The following is a 20,963-nucleotide window of genomic DNA, read 5'->3' as shown; positions in this document are numbered from 1 at the left end:
GGCGGGTGTGTGTGTGTCCTCATTTTCGTCTCCACTCCGGGACCCCCGTGGGTTGCTATGGCGTCGGTCTGCAGAAGTAAGTCACGAGCCGCGGGTTGGCGGGCCCCGGTCCCCGCATGTGGGGTGGCGGTGGGAGTGGCGATGCGGGGTGGGGAGCGGAGGCCTTGGGAGGACGGAGGCCCGCGGCGTTCATCCCACCCTGAGGTGACCGACGCCGCCGGCCCGGGCCCGGCGTCCGCCCCGGCCTCTTCCCCTGACAGCGACGCTGAGGGAAGGAGGCAGCTCGTTCGATCCCTTGTCCTTCGCGGGGGTGTCTCAAACCCGGTCCGGGGAGCGGTAGGGCCGGAGACCCCGAGCCTCGCGTGTCTTCCCCCCGAGCACCCCACCGCAATCCCGAGGGAACCCCCCCCCCTTCCCAACTCTTAGTCTTGAGGTGTTTTCTCTATCCGGGTCTCACCCCAGGAGGGTTGCATCTCTGCTGCGTTCATTCGATTGTGTGTTGACGGTGCCGATCCTGGGGTTTGAACCCCTCCGGGCCTGTGGGCAAACTGTCCCCGAAAGCTTTACTTGGCGTTCTACTCCTTGAACCCAGCTTCAATTCCCTCTTCCTTTTCCTGAGATGTTTATGAGAGAGAAGAGTGTCAACGAACTCCTGTTCCTGCCCCAGGGCTGGCTGGCTGGCGGGCTGCGGATCGCGATCCCCGGATCTGTTTTCTGAGCAGTGTAATGACAGGTGTTGAGCCACCAGCCCCTGAGCTCTTACTTAGCCTTCTTTTTACCGTTATTGCCTTCCTATCGGCCCGTGTCACCGCCACCTAATATGTGTTTCCACATTTCTTACCTTTTTTTTTTTTTTTTTTTTTTACGACGAGTGATGTTCTTAAAAGGAAGATTCCTCTTTCTCAGATGGTGAATTTACAGATTTCTCTCTCTCTTTCCCCCTCCCTCCCCCCATAAACACATACACACTTGCCCCTCCAGTCACAACCCTCCCCCTTATCCAAACCCTTACTTGAATATACCTTAGTACACAATCTATAGATACTGTTTTAATTTTTTTTTAAATCTATGATTAAGTTTATGCTAGAGATGCACAATAATGTCAAAAGAAAATGGTGTGTGTGTGTGTGTGTGTGTGTGTGTGTGTGTGGTGTGCAGTTCCTGGGTTTGAACTCAGGGATCTGTCCCTTCGTTTTTTCCACTCACACTGGTGCTCTACCACTTGAGCCACAGCACCACTTTTGGCCTTTTTTCCTTCCTTCCTTCCCTTCCTTCCTTCCCTTCCTTCTTTCCCTTCCTTCCCTTCTCCCCTCCCTCCCTCCCTTCTTCCCTTCCTTCCTTCCCTCCTTCCTTCCTTCCCTCCTTCCTTCCTTCCCTTTTTTTGTGCTTAATTCTAGATCAGAGTCTCAAGGACTTTGCTTCTGAGGTTGAGATGTTTTGTAATCATCATTTTGTCGATGTATATTTGTCACACTATTATACTGTGTTGTACTTATCCTTTTATGGTTGTCCCAGATGAGATGAATGATACAGGCAATCAGTGCCAACAAGGTTATCTGAACAGAAGGATACTTGATTCTGCTTGCTTGTGACAATCTGTTAGTTGTCCTACTGTTAGTTGATTTGACAATTGACAAGGCTGGCTATTTAGTGACTATTGGAAAGGTTGTGTGTACCACACGAATTTGTCCCCAGGTTTTGGGGAGCACAATGGCATCTTGCTACTCAGCATTTAAAACTGAATAAGTTGTTAAACCATTTTTCCATTTAAAAGTTTAGTACTTTTGGATTCCTGCTGATAGGTGATAACATGGAAAGAGAGGTGGCAGACAAGGGAGAGGACTACAGTATTTTCACAATAGGTTCTAAACTCAAGGACATCTGTCCTGAAATCTCCGCCCCCCCCCCCCTTTTTTTCTTTCCTCCATTTGTGCTTGTTCTAAGCCTCTCCATTTTCACTAGATTCTTAGTCATTTGCTGCTTTTGTGTATATCTAGCACCTCTTACATTGCATCTATTTTATGAACTTATTGGATGGGATGTCTGTTAATGGAATGAGGGCAGGCCTGTGGTTGAAGAAACTGAACTCTGTGTGTATGCCTGTGCTTGCCAGTTCTTGAGCTTCAAATCCTCACATCTTAGCCTCCTGAGTAGGATTACAGGCGCCAGGCAAGCTTTCAAAATTTTACCTTATTATTATTGTTGTTGTCAGTTGTGGGGCTTGAACTCAGGGCCTGGGTGCTGTCCTGGAGCCTCTTTGTGCTAGTGTTCTACCACTTGAGCCACAGTACCACTTCTGGTTTTTGAGTGGCTAATTGGAGATCAGAGTCTCACAGGGACTTTTCTGCTCTGCCTGGCTTGGAACCATGATCCTCAGATCTCAACTTCCTGAGTAGCTAGGATTACAGGCATGAGCCACCGGCACCCAGCTCATAATTTTTTTACCTTATTCTTACCAACATAAATTGGAATGAAGTGTGAGCAAGCATGGGGTTGGGTGTCGTGTGCTAATGGTTCACACCTGTAATCCTAGCTATTCAGGAGGCTGAGATCAGAGGATCAAGTTTAAAGGCAGCCCAGGCAGGAAAGTCCGTGAGGCTCTTATCTCCAATTAACCACCAGAAAACTGGAAATGGTGCTGTGACTCAAGTACTAAAGTGTCCTTGAGCTGAAGAGCTGAGGGACAGCACCCAGGTCCCACATCTGACCAACAAAACAAAACAAAACGGGGTTAGTGATGACTGTGGTTTTTGGCCTGTGCCAATGGAAAGATGAGTTGTCATTTACTGACTTGAAGTAACACTTTTGGGTAGGCAGAGAGGATCAGGAATTTGGTCTGGGAATCAGGTTTGATATTATCCATTGGCAGTATTATAATGGTCAAGTGTGTAAGAGTCTGAGTTTGAGGAGGATAGACTAGTGGGAATGTTAAATTTGGGGATCATTTCTGTGTGTGTGTGTGTAAAATATATAGTCATGAAACCAAATATCATCAGTACCAAGAAAGTACACAGGGATAAAATGGACAAGATGGTGCTGGGCTGGGCATAACACTGTGGATTGAGGAGTCTGGGCAATAGAATCGGCCCAAGCAGCACCTGAGCAACGTGTTATAGGTCAAGGAGATTTATGCAATACTAATCCCCTTTTCTGACTTTTTATCTTTTTTTCCTTTTAGCTAATTTTCGAAATTTGACAACTCAGTCTGACCAGCCAAGGTAAGAAAATAAGAAAAAAAATCTTGTCCAGCCCCAAAGAATTGGTGATGTGGTATTTCTAAAAGAACTGTTTAACATAATGGGACACCTGCTTCAAAATTTAGCTTGTCCTTAACTAGTGGAGATGTATGGGGAAAATGAGTTACCTTTCCTCCCTCCTATAAATTGTATAATTATCCTGTTGAGGTACTTACTTTATTATTATTAGAAGGAAATAAGGGACAAATAGCTTTTGGAGTTCTTTGAAATGAACTGTCTTTGAATTTATTTTTGGAAAAGCACATGAATGTACCTATCAGGCAGTAAATCAACATCAAGAAAAGGTTGGGGTGATTTGAAGCAAAAAAGTTAAGTTGGGATAGATCTCATGCTTATTGGCAGAAACATTATAAAACATTATAGACAACACAAGACTCAGACCCATTTAGTTAGTTGTTGTTTTTTTCTGGTCCTGGGCTTTGAACTCGGGGCTTGGGCACTTTGCCTCAGCTTTTGCTCAAGGCCAGCAGCATTCTACCACTTGAGCCATGGTATCACTTCGGGCTTTTTCTGTGATTAATTGGAGATAAAGTGTCTCATAGACTTTCCTGCCTGGGCTGGCTTGGAACTGTGCTTCTGAAATCTCAGCCTCCTAAGTAGCTAGGATAACAGATGTGAGCCACAAGTACCCAGCTTAGTTTTCCTTTGTACAATTAGCTTTGTTATTTTTTTCCTTTGGATTGGCCTGCTTGTTTGTGTTTTTCAGTTGTCATTTGTTGTTGGTTTGTGTTGGTGATAGTACTGGGCCTTGTGCTCCCACTTGGTTTTTCAGTGAAGGTCTGCCACTTGAGCCACACCCCCACTTTCTGCTGTTACTTTTACTTGTTGTCTTTAGTCATGAAGGTGATGCCATCAAAGTTTTTGTGCGGATTCGTCCACCGGCAGAAGGCGGGAGATTTGCTGATGGAGAACAGAACTTGTGCTTGTCTGTGCTCTCGTCCACTACTCTGCGGCTACATTCTAACCCAGAGCCCAAGACCTTTATGTTCGATTATGTTGCGGACATGAACACCACTCAGGTAATGATGACTAGAAACTTGACATTTTCTTCTTGGAGAGTGGAAGGCATGGTGATTTGTAAGGATTTCATTTCTGGCTGGTTTAGTTTGGGAGATCTCAATCACAAACATTCCATGAATATTTCAAATCTAATTTTGTTAATTTTGTTCTTTAAATCATCGAACTATACCAGAATGACCCTTGCCCATTTTATTCCTCCTCACCTCAGAGATGGAGGTGAATGGTGGCAGTCTGGGGCTTGAACTCAGGGCCTGAGCACTGTGGTGAGGTTTTTCTGCTAATACTCTACTACTTGAGCCACAGCTCTACTTCTGGCTTTTTGCAGATTAATTGGAGATAAGTGTCTCATGGACTTTGCTGCCTGGGTTGGCTTTGAATTGCCAACCATAGTTTGGAGGCATGAGCCACTGGCACTTGGCTGGATATATACTCTTTAGAGACACTTGATAAGTGATAAGTACAGTTCATGGCCTAGTTAATGGATTTAGTATTATTGCCAATAACTACTCTTCTAATTGAGGTCAATATAATTGAAACTTAGTGCTATCTCATACAACTTTTGGTAATTTGGATGTGTTTTATGTCTGAGCTGTCTGTTACATTAACCTTTTGCTACTTAATTTTAAGTTAATATTATATAAAATTTAAAGTCTGTACAAATGGGTATGTCTCCCTCTATTGTGGGTAGTATGTCTGAACTAAGTTTAATTTAAATTTAAATAGCTGCATAGTAGCTAATGACCACTGTACTGGACATCATTGGTCTGGAATATTCTCTTTTATTTTTTGTTGATTGTGGAGCTTGAACTCGGCCTGGGCACTGTCCCTGAGTCTTTTGTTCAAGGCTCTACTACTTTGAGCCACACCTCCACTCCCAGTTTTTTAGTGGTTAATTGGAGATACTAAGTTAACAATAAGTTAAATATATATTATATATATGTTAAACAATAAGACAATAAGTTAATTGGGACTTTTCTACCCACATTGGCTTTGAACCATTATCTTCAGATCCCAGCTGCCTTAGTAGCTAGGTTTACAGGCATGAGCCACTGATGCCCAGCTGGAATATTCTCTTGTTCATGCACATGAACCTTTTTGGCAAGATCTCCCTCCCTCCCTCCCTCCCTCCCTCCCTCCCTCCCTCCCTCCCTCCTTCTTTCTCTTTACCTCCTCCCCCCCACTCTCTCTCTCTCTCTCTCTCTCTCTCTCTCTCTCTCTCTCTGCCAGTCCTGAGGCTTGAACTCAGGGCCTGGGCCTGAGCTTCTTTTTCTCAAGGGTAGCATTATACCACCTGAAGAAGCACAGTGCAACTTCCAGCTTTTTCTGTTTATGTGGTACTGAGGAATCGAACCCACAGCTTCATGCATGTTAAACAAGCACTCTACCACTAACCACATTCCCAAACCTCTTTTAAAAAAAAAAAAAAAAAAAGTGTCTAGTTCACTACTGGCAAGTAGAAATAAAACATTTAAACAATGTTACTAAGTTAGCTTGATTAGATGTTACATATGGTCTGGTTCCTAACCTGCACCTCATCTTGATGGTCCAAAACAATAAATGGCCATATAAATCTACAGAAGATAAATGGAGCTACGTGTGCGTGTGTGCGTGTGCATGTGTACGTGCGCGCGTGTGCGTGCGTGTGTGCGCATGCTTGCGTGCATGCATGCAATGCGAGAGTGCTGCTCTTGGGACTTGAACAGCCTGAATGCTGTCCCTTAGCTATTTCACTCAAGGCTGCCACTCTACATTTAAACCACAACTCTACTTCCCTTTTGATGGTTAAGTGGAGATAAGGGTCTCATGGACTTTGCTGCCTCTGCTGTCTTCAACCCAGGATCCTCAGATCTCAACTTCTTGAGTAGCTAGAACTACAGGAGTAACAACTCACCTATCATTAGTTGAAGTTCTAGCATCTTAGATATTTTAGCCATTATTCTATAGTCAATGTAATCTTTATGTTGTCAAGTAGGTCTAAGCACTCTCATTTTTTAAAAAATTGTATTTCTTTTTTCTGAAATGTGAACATGTTGGGTGCTTACATTTGTAGGAGTCGGTGTTCTCAACTGTGGCTAAAAGCATTGTGGAGTCGTGCATGTGTGGTTATAACGGCACCATTTTTGCATAGTAAGTGTCCACTGTGTTCATGGTATAGGAGTGAGCACTTGTATTAATTTCCTATTGTGTTTTTAATGAATTATACCAAATGTAGTGGCTTAAAGCAATATAGACACATAATCCTACAATTCTGTAAGGTAGAAAGTCAACATATGGGTCTTTCTAAGCTAAAATCAGGGCTGTTTTCCTCCCTGGAACCTGAACAGGAAAATCTGTTACTCTGTGTTACTAGGACATAAGCAAGTAGACTATTTTTTTCCCCAGATTTTTCAAAAAGTAAATTTAGAATTTGATATTTTTGCTATGCATCTGAGTCATTTGAAAACTCAGTTGCTATCTACTGTGACATATAACTTTTGTTGTTTGTTTTTGTTACTCTGATTTCTTTTTAAGTGGAATAATGTAAGGAGATAAGATCTTATTTTAAAAAAATTTAAATCTGTAAGAATTTCTTCTTTTTTTTTTTTAAAATAATTCTGGGGTTTGAACTCAGCTCTGGCCTTGCTAAGGAAGCACTGTACCATGTGCGAGAGGAGTGAGCACCAACATGTGAGACACTCTCCCCAGCTCTTTTTTTTTTTTCTTTTTTCTTTTTTTTGTCAGTCATGGGTATTGAACTCAGGGTCTGGACACTGTCCCCTGAGCTCTTTTGCTCAAAGTCAGTGCTCTATCACTGTGAGCTACAGCACCACTTCTGGTTTTCTAGTGGTTCACGGACTTTCCTTATCTTCAATTAGCCACTATAAAACGGGAAGTGGCACTTTAGCTCAAGTGGTAGAACACAAGCTTTGAGCAAAAGAGCTCAGGGACAGCGCCTAGGCCCTGAGTTCAAGTTCCACAACCGACAAAGAGTCTCACAGCCTTTCTTGCCATGCAGGCTTTGAGTTGCAATCCTCAGATTTCAGCCTCCTTATTAGCTCAAGTTATAGGCACAGAGCCACCAGCACCTAGCCTCCCTGAGCTGAGAACTGAAGGAAAGCTTGTATTTATTGTCTGATATAAAATTAAGGTATAGGCCTAGTACAGACCAGTATAAAGATACTGTCCACTTTTTGCAAAAGAAAATTCTGATGGCCATGTTTTTATTATATTGAAGCACTTGTCTGTACTTAACTCTTGGTTATGGTACTGGAAGAAAAAAAAATAGATCATTCCTTTTTCACCTCATAGAATTCTAAAAGAGAGCCAGGTACCAGTGGCTCACACCTGTAATCCTAGCTACTCAGGAAGCTGAGATTTGAGGATTGTGGTTTGAAGCCAGCCCAGGCAGAAAAGTTCCCATGAGACTTATCTCCAGTGTAACCACTCAATAACTGTAAGTGGCACTGTGGCTCAAGTGTTAGAATGCTAGCCTTGAGCACAAAGAGGCTCAGGGACAGGACCCAAGCTCTGAGTTCAAGCCCCACAACTGACAAAAAAAAAAAAATTATAAAAGAGAAAATAAGTTTTTGCGGAGACATTTTATGCACTTGTAGCCCATATTGAACTAGAGAAGGTAGGAGGGTTTTTTTTTTTTTTCCAATTTTTCTTTTTTGTGTGTCAAAATACTAAATAGCACATTGTTTTTTACAGTGGGCAGACTGGCTCAGGGAAGACTTTTACTATGATGGGTAAGTAAAGGTGAATGTTTGTGGCTTATTGTATTTTTTTCTGTGATGACAGCAGGGGAACATTTTGTGGAAGACATTTTAAATGTGATGTTGACTAAATTTAAGTAACAGTGCTCCCCAGGCTTCTGCCATATATTGAGATTCTGGATAGCAAATCCATTGGTTAATCATGCTTGTAGCAGTGGCTCCTACTCAGTCCTTAGCACAGACCAGTTTTTTTTTTAGTGGGGTTTAGTAGATTTTCATATATGAGTATATCTCTGTAAACTCTCTGTCAAGATCAAGATTCTTGGTAATAACTCCTACTACTGCTTCATCCCCTATTGTCATTAATTAGGTTGGTTTGGCTTTGTACTTCCACATATGAAATTGTACTATAGCCATTCTTCTGTTTCTGGCTTCTCTGCATTAAGCTCCTATTGCTGTTTGTACTAGTTTATTTCCTTTACTATGCCTTCCTGTAAAACTTAACCTAGTACCTATGGGTTTTTTGTTGTTGTTGAAGTTGTTGTTTTCTCATCCAACAATAGCTATTTTAAAATACTGCTTGATGGCTTCTGTGGGCCATTGACGCAGACCCATGACAGGCAGGTTTTCTTACTCTATCTTCACAAGCTTAAATACAACTTGTTTGAAGAACAAGTAGAACATAGTACAATATGTTATCTTATTTACAAATTGGCTTTCAGTGTTGCCATTGGGTTAGAATAAAAATCAAAAGGCTTCTTATTATCTTTACCTTCTTTTTTTCTTTTTAGGACCATCTGAATCTGATAATTTTTCTCATAACTTGAGAGGACTAATCCCCCGAAGTTTTGAATATTTGTTTTCCTTAATTGATCGTGAGAAAGAGAAGGTAAGAATGTACAAACAAAATTGTTCCGTGAAATGTCGTTTTGAGTTCATTAGCTAGTAATAAAGTTATCTCATGAGCATGATCTTTCATGAATCTGAAAAGTAGATAGATAGGCTAGTGTGGTATAAATGTCCTGTCAGTTCCCAAGATAAAGTTAAAACTCTAGGGACTGGGCAGGTGGCTCAGTGGTAGAGTGCTTGCCTTGCATGCATGAGGCCCTCAGTTCGATTCCTCAGCACCAAATAAGCAGAAAAAGCCGGAAGTGGGTCTGAGGCTCAAGTGATAGAGCGCTAGTCTACAGCTGAAGAGCTGAGGGACAGCATCCAGGCCCAGAGTTCAGGTCCCACAACCGACAAAAAAATAAAAACGTTGAGAGTTTTCAATTTGAGGTTTTAGGTTATAAAGCATGCATCACCCTTTAACTGGTGTGCTTGCTTACAAAAAAGAACAGTACTGCTTCTCAAAAGATTTTACAAGATACAAAGTGTAAAGAAAATCTCAACCCAAAAAAAGAGAAACTCTAATATGCCACATCCCATCTACCAGTACCCATCATCTACCAGTATCTCAGCTCACAGGTGATCATGGGTGTCACCTGATGTCCTGTAGTGATGGACTCCATCCTTGCTTCCTTCCACTCACCATGATCAGGCTGTGTGTGTGCTATGGCCCTAAAACCTGCAATGTGCTCTTCCCTTTCTCTCTGGTTCACAGCTTGAGGTGTTCTAGTGATTGTATTTTCTTGTTAGCTTTGAGAATTCCAGGCTTACTAACCCTTAGTGTTTATGTTTTATTCCTTATATATCAGGGCAACTGATATATAATATTGTTTCTAACATTGCAGTTAAGACGTACAAATTACTTGTAAGTGAAATGATTAAGTTCAGCACCATGCATTTAAAAGCCCAGTGTCTGCCTGGTTCCAGGGGTTCACACCTATAATCCTAGCTAGTGAAGAGACTGAGTTCTGTGGATCACTGTCAGAACTAACCTGGGCAGGAAAATGCATGCCTTCAATTACCTACCAAAAAACTAGAATTAGAGATGTAACTCAAGTGGTAAGAGTGCGAAGCCTTGAGCAAAAAGGCTAAAGGACAGCACCGAGGCCCTGAGTTCAAGCCCCAGGAGCCGCCCCAAACCAAACAAAAAGAATGCAGTTACAGTCATCAAATTATGGTGGTCTTTGGCACCTCTGGAAACATCTAGAAATCAAAGGAGCACAGTTCGGTGTTCTGAAAGGTGAGACTAGTGATGTGGATTTTTTTAGGCACTTTATTTTGTATTTAAGGAACCTATTATGGGGAATTAACAACTTGTGAAAATGAGTGCTGGTGAAAGCTGGGGGTGAACATGTAAACATAATGCATCTAAGTAAGGCTTGTCCTCCACAGGCTGGAGATGGGAAGAGTTTCCTTTGTAAGTGTTCCTTCATCGAAGTCTACAATGAACAGATCTACGACCTGCTGGACTCTGCTGCAGCTGGCCTGTACTTGAGGGAGCACATCAAGAAAGGTGTCTTTGTTGTGGGTGCATCTGAGCAGGTGGTGACCTCAGCTGCCGAAGCCTATCAGGTATCGCGCACTGTTGGTTTGATACATAGGCAATAAACAAGCGTGTGATTGCATCTCAGTCTCAGGACTAATAAAGTCATATCACAAAATGTTCATGGTCAGTAACTTAGTTAATATAAAACTTTGGCCATGCTGGGTGCTGGTGGCTCACGCCTGTAATCCTATTCTACTCAGGAGGCGGAGATCTGAGGATCGCAGTTCAAAGCCAGCCTGGGCAGGAAAGTCCATGAGACTCTTATCTCCAATAAACCACCAGATGTATAAATAAACCACTGTAGCTCAGTAGAGCACTCGCCTTGAGCTGAAGAGCTGAGGGACAGTGCTCAGGCCCAGAGTTCAAGCCCCATGATCGACAAAACAAAAAACAAAAAAACTTTGGCCAGGCATGGTAGTGCTTGCCTGTAATCTCAGCTTTCAAGAGAATGAAGTAAAAGGATTGTGAGTTCAAGGGTACTCTTCTTGGCTATATAGTAAGATACTCTCTCTGACTTCTCTCCCACCAAAAAAGGAACTTAGGGTTATTTGATACTGTAGTGTTTGGGTGTTATTATCCCCCAGGCCTGGGGCTTGAACTCTGGGGCTGGGTACTGTCCCTAAGCTCCTTTTGCTCAAGGCCAGCACTCTACCACTTGAGCTAAAGCACCACTTCTGGCTTTTTCTAAGTAGTTTATTGGAGGTAAGAGTTTCACAGGCTTTCCTTCCTGGGCTGCCTTCGAACCGTGATACTCAGATCTCAGCCTCCTGAGTAGCTAGGATGACAGGTGTGAGCCACCAGCGCCTGGCTTATTATTCCCTCTTATCAGATACTCCTAAAATAAATTACCCTGCAATGTGGAGTGCTTCTGGGTTTGTGAACCACCCTTGTCTTCTCTTTCCTCCTAGTCCATTGTTCCTTTGTGTGAGAGAGAGAAAGAGAGAGAGAGTATGTATGTGTGTGTATGTGTGTGTGTGTGCATGTGAGAGAGAGAGAGTGTGTGTGTGTGTGTGTGTGTGTGTCTGTCTGTCTGTCTGTCTGTCTGTCGGTCGTGGAGCTTGATCTCTGGGCCTGGGTGCTGTCTAGTGCCACCTCCAGCTTCTGTTTAGGTGGTACTGAGGAATTGAACCTAGGGCTTCATGCATGCTAGGCAAACACTCTACCACTAAATCATATTCCCAGCCCTCCACTGTTCCGTTGTTAAATTAAAAAAAAAAAATTATGGGCTGGAATGTGGTTTAGAGGTAGAGTGCTTGCCTAGCACGCATGAAGCTATGGGTTCCAGTCCGCAGTACCACCTAAGCAGAAGAAGCTAGAAGTGGCGCTGTGGCTCAAGTGGTAAGATACTAGCCTTGAGCAAAAAAACGAAAATAAAAACTAAATAAAATGTGTTTGACTATTCATGATTGAATTAGCATGCATGTTTCTGTTGATTTTCCCCATGGAGCTCCTTATTTTAGGAGATCCTGGGTATGGTAACCTTTTACCAGGTGGCTGTTCTTTTTCTACCTCTGCTTGCTTGTGGTGGCACTAAAAGCCAGCTTCTGAATTTTCAGCTCAGGGTAGACAAACCCACTGACAGAGCTCTTGATAGGTCATACCTACTGTCCTAGCTGCTCAGGAGGCTAAGATCTGAGGATCGTGGCTTGAAGCCAGCCGGGGTAGGAAAGTCTGTGGGACCTTTATCTTCAGTTAACTAGCACAAAGCCAGAGTGACTCTGTGGCTCAAGTGACAGCCTTGAGCACAACAGACTAAGTGAGATTATGAAGTTTGAAGTTCAAGTTTTATGACCTACATACACACAAAAGTAGAACATTAACTGTTAGACTATTCTTGTTAGAACGAGCACTTGTAAGGTGCTTACTTTGTGATTCAGTTGTCTTAAGTGTACCTGTGTGGCTCCTTTGACCCAGGTATTGTCTGGAGGATGGAGGAACAGACGTGTTGCATCTACATCAATGAACAGAGAGTCCTCTAGGTCTCATGCAGTCTTTACCATCACCATAGAGTCAATGGAGAAGAGTAATGAGACCGTGAACATACGGACCTCCTTACTAAATCTGGTGGATTTAGCAGGATCTGAAAGGCAAAAAGATACTCATGCAGAAGGGATGAGGTTAAAGGTAAGGATGAAATTATGAGTCAGGTGCCTGTGGCTACTCAAGAGACTGAGCATTGCAGTTTGAAATCAGCCCAGGCAGGAAAGTCTATGAGACACTTATCACAGATTAATCACCAAAAAGCCAAAAGTGAAGCTGTGGCTCAAGTGGTAGAGCGCCAGTCTTGAGTGAAAAAGCTAAGGGAATGTGTTCAGGCCCTGAGTTCAAACACCAGGGACCAGCACACACACACAAAAGTTTACTAGATAAATGTTTTCTTTGTTTTTTTGCTAGTCCTGAGGCTTGAAATCGACCTACGAACTGTCCCTGGGCTGTTTTTTTTTGTTGTTGTTGTTTTTTGCTCAAGGGTAGCACTCTATCACTTGAGGCACAGCGCCACTTCCAGCTTTTTGTGTTTATGTGGTACTGAGGAATCGAACCCAAGGCTTCATGAATGCTAGGCAAGCACTCTACCACTAAGCTACATTCTCAGCCCCTAGATAAATGTTTTGTAAATACTTTCTCTCTGATAGGTGGCCTTTCCCTTTGTTTCCTTTGCTGTACAGAAAGTATTTCCATTTGTTGTTAAGGTTACCTGTGTTTTGAGTCATTATTGCCTTTGTTTACAAAAGATCACTCATGTCAGTGTTAAGGAGTATTTATCTGTTTCCCTATAGGAATTTTTTATTTATTTTTTTATTGTCAAGGTTACATAAGTAAGGTAATAAGAACATTTCTTGTCAAACTTGTTATCCCTTTCCTCATTTTTCTTCTACTTTCCTCCTCCAAACCCCCTCCAAGTTGTACAGATCATTTCCGACATATTCCCTACAGGAATTTTATGGTTTCAGACCTCACATTTAAGTTATTAAGCTGTTGAGATCTCATCTTCAGTTTTAGTTATTAACCTTCTATGTCATATGTATTACCAGTAAGAATACAGGTATTGAATGTGAATTGTCATTAAAGTACATAGGAATTCTATATTTTAAGATACACATCATTAGACGTCAGAATTACAGATACACCTTTTCTATTTAAAGTGAGATTTGAGGGGCTGGGAATGTGGCTTAGTGGTAAAGTGATTGCCTAGCATGCCTGAAGCCCTGGATTCAATTCCTCAGTACCACATAAGCTGAAAAAGCTGGAAGTGGTGCTGTGGCTCAAGTAGTAGAATGGTAGCCTCAAGCAAAAGAAGCTCAGGAACAATGCCCAGACCCTGAGCTAAAAGCTCCAAGACTGGCCAAAAAAAAAAGTGAGATTTGAGTCTCATGGATTCTCAGGCAATCTCAGGTAACCTGACATTCATTGTTTCTATTGGTATTAGCAATATATGTATCTATATGTTGATATAGATATATATCAATATATGTCTATATGTTAATATATGAGTATATATGTAGCTATAGATATATATCCATATTTATATATGGATATGGATATATATCCATATCTATATATTTGGAGCCTAACAACTTGTTCACACAGTTTTCCATGGATCCATAGTATGGTTATGTTCCTAAACCTATTGTAGATTCAAAATCTCCTAAATCAAAAATACCTTTCAAGCCAGGTACCGGTGGCTCACATCTGTAATCTTAGCTACTCAGGAGGCTGAGATCTGATAATTGCAGTTTTGAAGCTAGCCCAGGTTGGCTTCAGTTAACCATGACAAGCTGGAAGTGGAGCTATGGCTCAACTGGTAGAGTCCTATCCTTGAACATAAAAGCTCAAGGAAGGTGCCCAGTCCCAGAGTTTAAGCCCCAGGTTCAAAAATTTTAAAAATGACTTTACATATTTAGTCCTTGCTTAGCAGGTAATAATAGAATAAGTGTTTCCCTCTTGCTCTCAGGACTGCCCATCATCGTAAGTGATTTCAGCAGCTTGGGAAAATATCAAAATTCATAAGTTGAAGTACAGGGCTGGGAATGTGGCTTAGTGGTACACTGCTTGCCTAGCATGTGTGAAGCCCTGGGTTCCATTCCTCAGTGTCACATAAATAGAAAAAGCTAACAGTGGTGCTGTGGCTCAAGTGGTAGAGTGTTAACCTTGAGCAGAAAAAGAAGATCAGGGATAGCACCCATGCCCTGAGTTCAAGCCCCAGGACTGGCAAGCCAAAAAAAAGCATTTTTGAAGTACAGATAGCAGTTTATTGCTTTTGTACTTTTCTAAAGTTACTGTGTATATCAAACAGGAAAAGTTGAACATTCTTTTAACTGAAATTCACTTGTCTTTAACAGTGCCCATGTGTTACTTTCTGTCTCTAATGGTCAACTTACTAAGACTATTTTAGGCCAAAACACAAAATAGTAACCATTGTGCCTTGGCGCTGTCCTTGAGATGCTTTGTGCTCCAGACTAGTGTTCTACCACTTGAGACACAGTACCACTTCTGGCTTTTTCTGAGTAGTTTACTGGAAATGAGTCTTATAGATTTTCCTGTCCAGTCTGGCTTTGAATTGCAATCATCAGCTCCTAGCATCCTGAGTAGAGCTAGGATTACAGGCATGAGCTACCAGTGCCTTTGTTTTGTTTTTGAGACAGGGTCTTGTATGCGACCTTGGCTGGCCTGGATCTTACTGTGTAGCTCAAGCCAGCCTCAAACTCTCAGTCCTCATGCCTTCGTCTCCTGAGTGCTTAGACTGTAGCTGTGTACCCCTACTTCTTGCTCTGAGTTTTTGCTCTTTTTTTTTCCCTGATGCTTTAGGAAGCAGGTAACATAAACCGATCCCTGAGTTGCCTGGGACAAGTGATCACTGCTCTCGTTGATGTGGGTAATGGAAAGCAGAGACACATTTGCTACAGAGACTCCAAACTTACCTTCTTACTACGGGTAACAGACATCTTGGGTGTTGGGTCTCCTTTAATATTGCTAAGACCGATGGTGGGACAGTTTGAGCTGTACTAGTTTGCTTTAAAGGTTCTGTGCTTTCTCACCTAACATGTGTATCATTCATGTTATCGAACAGGATTCTCTAGGTGGTAATGCCAAAACAGCCATAATTGCAAATGTTCATCCTGGATCCAGGTGCTTTGGAGAAACACTATCAACACTTAATTTTGCCCAAAGAGCCAAGCTGATTAAAAACAAGGTAATTACCTGACTATATTTTACTAAGTTAGAAAAATACTTAAACTTTTAAGTATTTCATATTTGTGATTCCCCCAGTAATAATGTTCTTTATAAAAGCTTATCTTAACAATATGCAAGTATATGGTAGGGGTGTGAGTGTCATTTGATAACAGTGACAAACATCACCTGAGCTCAAGCCCATGACTGACCAAAAAGAAAAAGAGTGTGTGTGTGTGTGTGTGTGTGTGTGTGTGTGTGTGTGTGTGTGTGTGTGTGTGTTCGTTCGTGGGGGCTGAAATCTGGACCTGGGGGCTATCTTCAGTTCAAAGCTAGTGCTCAACCACTTGAGCCACAGTGCCACTTCCAGCTTTTTCTGCTTACGTGGTGCTGAGGAATCGAACCCAGGGCCTCATGCATGCAAGGCAAGAACTCTACCATTGAGCCAACTTCCCAGTCTACTACCTGTGCTTTTTTTTGCTCTAGTCTAGCACGCTACCACTTTGAGCCACAGAGTCACTTCAGATCTTCTGGTGGTTAATTGGAGATAAAAGTCTCATAGATCTCCTGCCCTGGCTGGCTTTGAACAGCAATCATCAGATCTCAGGTTCCTTAGTAGCTAGAATTACAGGCATGAGCCACCATCACCTATGAGACTCTTACCGCTAATGAACCACCTGAAAACCGGAAGCTGAGCTTTAGCATTGAGCAAAAAAGCTAAGGGACAGTGCCTAGGCCCTAAGTTCAAGTCTCAATACACACACACATACATTCTCTCTCTCTTTCTCTCTCTCTCTCTCTCTCTCTCTCTCTCTCTCTCTGTATCCTCCAGAATTTTGACCCCCTAGCTTTGTGGCTATTAGCAATTATATGAAAAGGAAATATCACTAAAGCTTCCTGACCCTGACTCTTGGAACTTAGAACAAGTGCTTAGAGAGTATAGAACTGCAACTGAGAGTATGAATTATGATATCACTGAGGTGTAATGATGTCACAGGTGTTCTAACACACACAACAGACCCAGGGAGCTTTGCACTTGTCACTATACATGGTAGGTCCCCCTGATATGTCCTCTCATGGAAATACTACCTATCTTGGACTTGTTTTATGATTAGCTTTTTTTTTTTTTTCCCCTATGGAGGGTCTTGAACTCTGGGCCTGAGTTGCTGGTCCTGAGGTCTTCAGTTCAAGGCGAGAGCTCTGCCACTTGAGCCACAGCGCCACTTCTGGTTTTCTGGTGGTTCATTGGAGATAAGAATTTCATGGCCGGATGGATGTTCCTGCCCAGGCTGGCCTTGAACCACGATCCTCAGATCCCAGCCTCCTGAATAGATTACAGACATGAGCCACCTACTCCTGGCTAAGTCTGTGTGACTCTTATCTCCAGTTAACCACCAGAAAACTGGAAGTTGCGCTGTGGCTCAAACATGCTCCTTGAGCTGAAGAGCTTAGCTACGGTGCCCAGGCCATATCCAATCCCTCACAATGGGTGCTATTTTAAAAAAAGTTTAGCTGGGCACCGTGGCTCATGCCTGCAATCCTGGGTACTCTGGAGGCTGAGATCTGAGGATCATGGTTCAAAGCCAGCCCTGGCAGGAAAGTCTGTGAGACTCATCTCCAATTAACCACCAGAAAACCGGAAATGGTGCTGTGGCTCAAGTAGTAGAGTACTCACTTTGAGCTGAAAAGCTGAGGGACAGCGCCCAGGCCCAGAGTTTAAGCCCTGTGATTGACAAAAGATTTAGTTAACATGTGGAGAGGAAAAGTAGTCTTAATGCTTTGTGGTTCTTACACAGGCAGTGGTGAATGAAGACACCCAAGGAAACGTGAGCCAGCTGCAAGCTGAGGTGAAGAGGCTCAGAGAACATTTGGCTCAGTTTACCTCTGGACTGGTCCAACCAGAAAACTTTCTTGCCACAGGTAGGATGAACTCAGTCTCCTTTCTTGCTTGATAAGAGTCCCTTGATGACAGATAGAACACAATGCATATAGTAAGGCTTTCCAGAATTTTCCGCAACTCTCTTCATTCATTTCACTTGTATAGGAACATGGTGGTTATATTCAGATACAGGTGCCATAGGTGTTCCATCCTGTGAGATAGGACTAACAACTTTATCTCCTTTTAGCAGGAAGAAGTACTAAGAGATGAATGAATTTTATGTATATTACTTCTAAGCAACTGCAGTTTACAATCTACATTTATTCACTAAATAGGATAGGAGTGATTTATGTTATTCAAAGGATCCAAGACCTAATTCTGTCTACCATATGGAGTCTGTATGTTAACTACATAGCGTTTTTTTTTTCCCCAAGAATAACTAATATGTTTGATGGGTTAATTTGAAACCATGATCCAGCATTGACAGTCCAATTCTTTCAGAGTCATTGAGAGCAGGGGCTGGAAATGTGGCTCATTGATAGAATGCTTGCCTACTATGCATGAAGCCCTGAGTTCAATTCCTCAGTACCACACAAATAGAAAAAGCTGGAAGTGGCACTGTGGCTCAAGTGGTAGATTGCTAGCCTTGAGCAAATGAAGCTCAGGGACAGTGCCTAGGCCCTGAGTTCAAGCCCCAGGACTGGCAAAAAAAAAAAAAAACAACAAACACCAACAACAAAAAAACAGTAATTGAGAGCCATTAATCAAAGACTGCCTTTTCGTTCATCTCTTAAGTTTTGAAAAATAAGCCATTTTTCCCTCTTTTCCTTCTTTTTCTTACTGGTTCAATTACAGACCAAGAGAAGCCTAGTTACCTAGAGCATTTCCTGGAAGCAATGTTGTTCTTTAAGAAATCTGAAGAGGAAAAGAAGGTAGGAATCTGCATTAGGATAAGGACGAGTGAGGAAAATTTTAAGATTTCTTATTGTTGCTTTTTTATTTCCTTACTGAGTGAAATAAATGCATCACATTAATAAGACGCTGTGAAAATCTAGCTTTACATTTTAAAATTAAGTCTGAACGTAGTGTTGGTTTCTGAATTTATGCAAACTTTTAAGGTAGCTGCATGATTCTTCATGTCTGACCAAACTATGAATTTCTAAGTCTCTGGCAGAAAAAATCACCCAACTGGAAGACCTCAACCTCAAAAAGGAACAGTTTATTCAGTCCAATAAAATGATTGTGAAATTCCGGGAAGATCAAATCATGCGCCTGGAGAAGCTCCAGAAAGAATCCCGGGGCAGTTTTCTGCCTAAGGAGCAGGAGTGTTTGCTCTCAGAATTAAGGCTTGAGATCCAAACTCTGCGAGAACAAGTGAGTGCGTAGCAGTGGAATATTTCTGTCTCCAAAAAGGAGGCTAGCAGAAATTTGTCACCATATCCTTCCTTTCTTTTTATTGTCATACATTTTAAATGTATCTCAGTTTCCCACCTGTTCTAAAATGATTATGTCTGCAGAGAAAAAAAAGCGTGAGTGTAAGCTTGAATGCATACCATTTGCTCTTGGTCAGCCAGGCAGAATTTGCCATGTTGGTTAATTAGGATGATCCAAATCCAAAGTATCTTTAAAATTGAGCCTTTGGGGGTCTTGCTTTTTTGTTTTTTCTCTTTTCCTTTCCTAATGGAATATGTAAGGTCTCAAAACTGTTATGTTACCAGCATTTGTGTATTTCTCCACAGATGTTAATGCACGTTTGATTAGAATAGATATTGCCGGGCGCTGGTGGCTCACGCCTGTAATCCTAGCTACTCAGGAGGCTGAGATCTGAGGATCGCGGTTCAAAGCCAGCCAGGGCAGGAGAGACCGCGAGACTCCTATCTCCAATAAACCACCAGAAAACCGGAAGTGGCGCTGTAGCTCAAGTGGTAGAGCGCTCGCCTTGACCTGAAGAGCTGAGGGACAGCGCCCAGGCCCAGAGTTCAAGCCCCACGGCCGACCAAAAAAAAAAAAAGATATTAATTTTTTGTTTTTTGGGTTTTTTTTTGTAGGTTGTAGGGCTTGAACTCAGGGCCTAGGTGCTGTCCCTGAGCCTTTTTGCTTAAGGCTAGTACTCTACTACTTTGAACGGCAGCTTCCCTTGTGGTTTTTGAGTGGTTAATTGAAGCTGAGTCTCGTGTATTTTTTTGTCCCACCTGGCTTTGAACTGCAATCCTCAGATCTCAGCCTCCTGAGTAACTAGGATTACAAGCATGAGCCACCGGCGCCCGATTGTCTTTTTCAATTAATGTTCCTTGAACAGTTGAATCTTAGTAGACAGAGTTTCTTTACTCATTTTAGTAATTTTTTTTCTTACATAGATTTAGCTCTACTCTTTTGTGTGCAGAATGGGCCAGGTTGCATATGCTTGTGTTTCTTTTTCTCTCCCAGAGCCTGAGAGAATGAATGTTTCATGCATCTTAGGGTAAAGAAGAGTTGTAGGATCTCCTATTTCAATCCGAGTGCAGATGTCAAGTCTTTCTTCACAGTAGTTGCAGCAGAATACAACCAGTACTGCCTGGGTGTTCTACTATTTTCTAATGGCTTTTTAGTGAGACTAGTTCATTACAGGAGCGGTCATAAGAAATAATTTGTGTAATCCTTCTATACAGATAAATCACCACCCTAGAGTTGTAAAGTATGCGATGGAGAATCATTCTCTCAGGGAGGAGAACAGGAAACTGAAATTACTGGAGCCTGTAAAAAGGGCCCAAGAAATAGATGCCCACACTGTTGCGAGACTACAGAAAGCTTTTTCAGAAGTGACCGGCACAGAGAAAATCGAAGAAGGTAACTGATGATTATCCTGAGGAGCTTCAGTTTGTTTGTTTGTTTGTTTGTTTATTGTGGTAGTGGAGACTAAACTTAGGGCCTGACTTGAACTATACTCTCAATATCATTTCGTTTCTGAGTGTGTGTGTGTGTGTGTGTGTGTGTGTGTGTGTTGGTGTATGTAAGATGATCAAACCCAGAGCCTTCTGCATGTCTGGCAAGGCACTAAACTGCTCTAAAACCCTAAATCTTACTACTTTTGCAAAACAGTGGTGGTAATTTCTTAGAGCACAGTTTATATAAACATCTAGCATTCTCTAAGTGACTTTTATGTGATATCTGCCTGTGCTGGAACCCAATAGACTGACCTATTCAGTCTATTAAACAATCCTAGAACACTAACATTTTCTATCTAATAGACAATACTTGCTTCCTAAGTAATTTATTGACCAATTCCTTAAAGTTCAACTGTTCAGTTTTTCTGTTCAGCGGAAGATGAGTCTTGTCCCATAGTGGTTAGTTTGGTTAGCTTTCTCCCGATAGAGGAGGTGTCTGTGCCTTTGTTGTTATTATAGTCCTAAAGCTTGAAATCAGGGTCTGTTCCTTAACTTGGAAATAAGAATCTTATGGACTTTACTATTGAGGCTGGCTTTGAACCACAGTCCTCAGATCTCAGCCTCCTGAGTAGCTAGGATGACAGG

At 42.2% G+C, this 20,963-nt stretch overlaps 1 protein-coding gene across 1 annotated transcript in view; it reads left to right on the top strand.

Moving 5' to 3' along the window:
• The first annotated feature begins 11 nt into the window (after positions 1-11).
• Positions 12-20,963, top strand: part of Kif15 (kinesin family member 15) — a 47,093-nt gene continuing 26,141 nt past the window's right edge. The window contains exons 1-14 of the mRNA XM_042666090.1: positions 12-76; positions 3,179-3,218; positions 4,093-4,276; positions 6,328-6,404; positions 7,968-8,005; positions 8,764-8,861; positions 10,253-10,432; positions 12,321-12,530; positions 15,213-15,338; positions 15,475-15,597; positions 17,372-17,495; positions 18,310-18,386; positions 18,619-18,828; positions 20,103-20,280. Of these exons, the coding sequence (XP_042522024.1) occupies positions 58-76; positions 3,179-3,218; positions 4,093-4,276; positions 6,328-6,404; positions 7,968-8,005; positions 8,764-8,861; positions 10,253-10,432; positions 12,321-12,530; positions 15,213-15,338; positions 15,475-15,597; positions 17,372-17,495; positions 18,310-18,386; positions 18,619-18,828; positions 20,103-20,280 (1,684 nt within the window). The 5' untranslated portion in view covers positions 12-57. The remainder of the gene's footprint in view (positions 77-3,178; positions 3,219-4,092; positions 4,277-6,327; positions 6,405-7,967; positions 8,006-8,763; positions 8,862-10,252; positions 10,433-12,320; positions 12,531-15,212; positions 15,339-15,474; positions 15,598-17,371; positions 17,496-18,309; positions 18,387-18,618; positions 18,829-20,102; positions 20,281-20,963) is intronic.

Source organism: Dipodomys spectabilis, unplaced genomic scaffold (genome assembly GCF_019054845.1).
Source record: "Dipodomys spectabilis isolate Male_0828 unplaced genomic scaffold, ASM1905484v1 ptg000360l, whole genome shotgun sequence".
NCBI lineage: Eukaryota > Metazoa > Chordata > Mammalia > Rodentia > Heteromyidae > Dipodomys > Dipodomys spectabilis.
The sequence above is the reverse complement of the archived record's forward strand: the minus strand, read 5'-3'. Positions and strand labels throughout refer to the sequence as shown.